The following is a 5,496-nucleotide window of genomic DNA, read 5'->3' as shown; positions in this document are numbered from 1 at the left end:
ATAAGCATGGACTTACTCAAATCCATACAGCAAGTTGGTGGCAGAACCAGGACCTACATCTATAAGACTGTGCTTCATCACCATGTTCTCATGGGACCTGGACCAGCTAGAATAGTTTGGAGCCAATGAGCTACATGAAGGGAAGGGAAAGGACATGCAATGACCACTGACTGGGCACTTTGTGTACCCATCACCACAGGGGTCACTTTTCGTAGGTTTAAACCTTTACTTTTTGCAAAGTAGGCACTGCTTTTCCCATTTTCCACATGATAAAAGTGAGGCTCGAGAAGGTTAAGGAACCTACCCCTAGAAATGGGGTAGAATACAGATCTCTTTAGAAGTCAAGCATGTTTACGTGGATTTCTGCATGGGCTGGGATTCTGCTGTAGTGGGATCCTACCTGGAGCGTGAGCACAGGTAAAGGACTGGCACTTTTCATCCACAGTCTCATGTTTATTTAGGAAACAGCCCTGCCCAGGGAACCGGGCTCAAATTCAAGATCGGTTGATTCAATAAGGCACCCCTGCAAGCAAAGCTGGAAGAATAGAGGCTTCAACTCCTTTCCATGGGTAAGAAAATTTTGTATAAAATAGGGATAGTGACCTTAAGAGAGAGCAACCTAGGCTGAAGGGCTTGGACCTGCTGGCTGTAGGGAGTTACAAGAGATTTGGGAGAGGGAAGTGTTACTATACCTTGGGAGAAGCTGACCCTGTATGACCCCCATCACAGTAAATTTCCAACGGGGCATCTGGAATTCAGGCCCCAGAACCCAAGGCCCCATTCCTTTCTTTCATACAGCAGCCCACCAAAACCTGGCCTCGAAGATCTTCTGTTTATGCTGCAAATGCTGTGAGGAACCCAATGCCACAGATGACTCCAAGATCCCCAGTCAAACCCAAGAGCTTCAGCCATCAAAGCATGGTAGGTACCAGGCGAAAACACCCTGCCTGGCCTCTCGAGGCTTCATTTTGCTCATCCCCCTTCCTGCTGAGATACCCTCAGATTTCCTTCAGCTTTTGATTGAATAATTCCAACCTAAAATGAGGTGAAGATTGGGTGGCTAAGTACCCAAATCAATAAACAATAGAGCTTAAAAATCTTGAAACTTAAAGTGCGATTCATGAATCAGCAACATCGGCATCACCTGGGAGCTTGTTAAAGCTGCACTTTCAGACCCTGCTCCAGTCCTACCGCATCAGAACCTACGTTTTAACATGACCCACAGGGAAACCTCAACGTACATCATAGTCTGAGAATCACTTGTCTAAAGACTATAAAGATAGCAGTTAAGAACCCTGCCTTTGGGGCTGGGGTTAGATCCAATCAGCTCTGCCACAGAATTGGGCAAGTCACTTACCCTTTCTCTCTGAGCTTCAGTGTCCCTACCTGTAGAATGGGGATATCCACACTGTATTATTACTTTTCAGGATCACTGGGAGGATTAAATGAGGGAATATATAGAAGCACCAAGCACAGGGCTTGCACTAGGTAGGCATTCAACAAAGGTCAACAAATGGAAACTATAGTATATAGGTATTGGCCAGGATAGGATAGGCTCTGCTGATAAAACAAATATGCCTTTAAATCTCAATCATTTACAAAACGAAAGTGTATTTCTTGCTCATGCAAAGTCTATTACACATCTTTTTTCATCTTTAGTCAGAGCATCTGGAACACACAGTTTCCAAGGCAACCATGTATAAGAGGAGAGAGAGAGGGAGAGAAGGCATCCTGACCTTCAGTTTGTAATTACATCCTTCTTGATGATCCATGACAAAAGGTCATAGTGGAGAAGACTGGGGGTCAAAATCAGCAATTTCAGACAGAGAAAAAAAAAAGCATTATTGTCAAGATCAGGCAAAGCTAGGACTGACAAACACACAGTTGGGCGGTGAGTGGTGGGGTCAGGGAGGCTGGTCAGGCAGCTGGCACAATCCCACTAGGAGACAGGACAGTTCAATGGCAGGAAAAAAATTCTCATGGCATATTTTGCCAGAAATCCATAGCAGGGGCCTTTAAAATACTTCCCCTGAAAATAATTTCACGATAAAAACCAAGAAACTTAAAAATGTCAGTCCCTTTTTCCAAGATGATAATAATGATAATTACTGAGCCCCAATTACATGCAAGGCACTGTCTAGGCACAAGGGACCCAGCTGTGATCAGATAAGTCCCCTACTGTTTCAGAGCTTACATACTAGAAAAGTGATCTTATTTAATCTCTGTAATAACTCTAAGAAGTGGACCTGATTATCCAGAATGGATATATCATTTTGCAGGTCTGAAAACACAGACAGAGAGAGGTGAAGCAATTTGTTCAAGGTTTGCGGCTAGAAAAGGATAGTCATTTATTACAGAATACAGCTTAGTCTGTTGACAAGATTGTATGTTATTCTTTAAGAATCTAGGAGTATGTCAAAACAAAGCCTTATATACAACAGTGGTCATCACAATGGCATTTATGGTAGTGAAATTTGAAAGCAGTCTAAACACCCAACAATAGAACATTGGTTAAATAAATCCTGAATTATGCATAAAATCCTTAAAATTTAGTGACATGAGAAAAATGTTTATGATATGTACAAAGTAAAATGCATGCATAATATACAGGATGTGATGGACTATGTAAAAATATGCATAGGCAAACACTGGAACTGTGATCATATCTGAGGGGAGGGGTGTTTGGGGCATTTTTTCCTACTTCATATTCTTCAATATTTCCTAGCTTTTCTATAATGGGTATGCATTATATTTATAAACAGGAAAAAAGTAAACTTTATATTTTAAAAAGAATACATATTTTGAATCCAGTGCCTGCTTATGAGGCAGAGAACTCAGAAGACTAGAGGACGCAGACTCAGGTACTTCCCACCCCACAATAATCACCACTGGTCCATGTGCCCTGCTCCAGTTGGCAAAACGCCTTCACCTCTGGTACCTCCTCTGAGCCTCCCCACATGACCACGTGGAATTACCACTGCCAGGTCTGCAGAAGGATGAGCTTGACGGACAAAATCTCAAGCAAGATAATGAAGCGTCCCGCGTGATTTTGGGAAAATCCCTGCTCCATCCAGAAAAGAGAACCTCCTATTTCAGCAGCAGTGAGTTTGAGGGTGAGCTCCAAACTGGGGTCCTAACACTGACCAGGAACCTCTGGGGGAGGGGGCCTTGTCCTAATGACCAAACCCCAATTTGATATTGAGCTAAGTGGGGTGACAGGAGTGGCAGGACTGCTGCCTTCAGGAAGCTGCAGTCACATTCTAGGACACACTGGACAGAGTCCAGGGGTCTAAGACCTGGCTGCAGGACCCTCTGAGCTGGGAATTACATGAGGAGCAGGAGGTCTGGGAAGAAAGAACACATATCCATACTTTCCTTCTAAGCCCTTGTGGCATTGTCTTATATGTGTATTGCATGTGATTGTTTGCTTAATGTCTGCTTCAGCCACCAGACCATAAGTTCCAGGAGGGCAGGGCCTACATCACTTTTGTTCCTCCAAACTCAACCAGGTACATGGCAAATAAACATGCCAGAAAATGCTTGTGGATTGAGCGTAGTCCAGTGGGGGGAGAAATGCCTCTGGTTCCTGGGCTGTAGCTACATCCAGGAAGGAGAAATGCAGCCCCATTGATGGGCACCAACGCTGTACCCAGGTGACCTCACACAGCTCACAACCACCCTGTTAGGCTGGCTGTTGAGAGGTGAGCGTCATCCAGCCCAGTCACTTCAGGATTCTCGTAACAGCTAAACCCTCCTGGCAAACAAAATTTCAAAGTCCAATTTCTATAAAAAATCAAAGCGGTGGGGCTTCCCTGGTGGCGCAGTGGTTGAGAATCTGCCTGCCAATGCAGGGGACACGGGTTCGAGCCCTGGTCTGGGAAGATCCCACATGCCGTGGAGCAACTGGGCCTGTGAGCCACAACTACTGAGCCTGCGCGTCTGGAGCTTGTGCTCTGCAACAAGAGAGGCTGCGACAGTGAGAGGCCCACGTACCGCGATGAAGAGTGGCCCCCGCTTGCCGCAACTAGAGAAAGCCCTCGCACAGAAATGAAGACCCAACACAGCCAAAAATTAAAATTAATTAATCAATTAATTTTTTAAAAAAGCTAATTATAACAACAAACGCTTTTAAAAAAAAATCAAAGGGGTCCTGCTCTACTCGAATTGGGGGTGAGGGTCTGGAAGCCCCCCTAGCTCCCCTCCCCCCACAGGGCTCCACGGAGCATAGTTTAAAAACCCCCCTCTCTATGGACTTGAGGACACGGGGAGGGGGAAGGGTAAGCTGGGACAAAGTGAGAGAGTAGCACTGACATATACACACTACCAAATGTAAAATAGCTAGCTAGTGGGAAGCAGCTGCATAGCACAGGGAGATCAGCTCGGTGCTTTGTGACTACCTAGAAGGGTGGGATAGGGAGGGTGGGAGGGAGACGCAAGAGGGAGGGGATATGGAGATATATGTATATGTATAGCTGATTCACTTTGTTATACAGCAGAAACTAACACAACATTGTAAAGCAATTATACTCCAATAAAGATGTTAAAAACAAAATAAACCCACCTCTCACTGTATAGAGAAGGCTTTGGCCCACAGTGGGAAGGGACTTTCCAAAGGCCCAGCAGAGAGTGGTGTTAACGTCAGAACCATCATGGGCCCAATTCTTCTATTTTCAGCCACTGCACTTTGCAAGACACCCTGCTGTCACTGAATGCTCCAATGAGGTACCAATGCGTCCCAGGCCAGGATCCACGTGGCTCACACAGTATTCCAGAATCTGACAATGACCAGGGATGGAGGCGACCGGAACAGGCCACCCAGGCCCAGAGCAAAGCCTTCACTCAGTGTGATTTTTCCCTTTCTTCTTTCAGATGTGAATTCACATGTTTCCAAAAGAGGATTTCACAAGAGAAACCCAAGCCGCTACTCCCAGGATCGCTGGCCGTACCAGCCATGCCTCATTGGGAGACCCTGAACATTCTAGACGGCAGCCCCCTCGCAGGTCTCCGAGGCTGCACGGCTGCTGGAGGGTCTCCGGCAGGAAGGGGGCGGTGAACAGGGGCCATGAAGACTGATTCGGAAACTCCCCAGAGGAGGAGAAGACATCTGAGCCATCCCTGTGCCGCCAGCAAGAGTCACTTCAGCTCCCGGAGAAGCCACTGTGGAGGAGCTGCCTCCAATTAAAGTCCTTAGTTGCATCTTAGGCCTGTGTCCCTCCTCTTTTCCCCTCTCCCAGCCCTACTTCTGAGATTCCCTTGAATATAGAACAATTAGAATTAGGCATCTCTTATTAAGAAATGAGGTCTGATTCTAAAACACTTTCAGTCACTCCTTACCAACCTAACGAAGTACTTAGGAGAGGCTGGTCAGCAACGGGCAGCTATAAATAGATGCTGTAATAACTGTCTAGAGCTTGAGGGCACAATACTGCTCGCCTACTGTGGGACTCAATTTGGTGCTCAGGGTCATAGTGAACAGTGGGGCAGGTAGTGCACAGC

General features: G+C 46.1%; 1 protein-coding gene across 1 annotated transcript; it reads left to right on the top strand.

Annotated features, from left to right (window-relative positions):
- Nucleotides 1-598: 598 nt before the first annotated feature.
- On the top strand, nucleotides 599-4,973 carry TEX48 (testis expressed 48). The gene is made up of 3 exons (XM_057549165.1): nucleotides 599-921; nucleotides 2,985-3,113; nucleotides 4,870-4,973. The coding sequence occupies exons 1-3, from the start codon at nucleotides 714-716 to the stop codon at nucleotides 4,971-4,973; spliced, it is 441 nt and encodes a 146-aa protein (XP_057405148.1). The 5' UTR covers nucleotides 599-713.
- The last annotated feature ends 523 nt before the right edge of the window (nucleotides 4,974-5,496 follow it).

The sequence above is a fragment of the Balaenoptera acutorostrata genome, chromosome 6 (genome assembly GCF_949987535.1).
Source record: "Balaenoptera acutorostrata chromosome 6, mBalAcu1.1, whole genome shotgun sequence".
Classification (NCBI taxonomy): domain Eukaryota; kingdom Metazoa; phylum Chordata; class Mammalia; order Artiodactyla; family Balaenopteridae; genus Balaenoptera; species Balaenoptera acutorostrata.
Note: the sequence above shows the minus strand (reverse complement) of the source record. Positions and strands in the feature narration are given on the sequence as shown.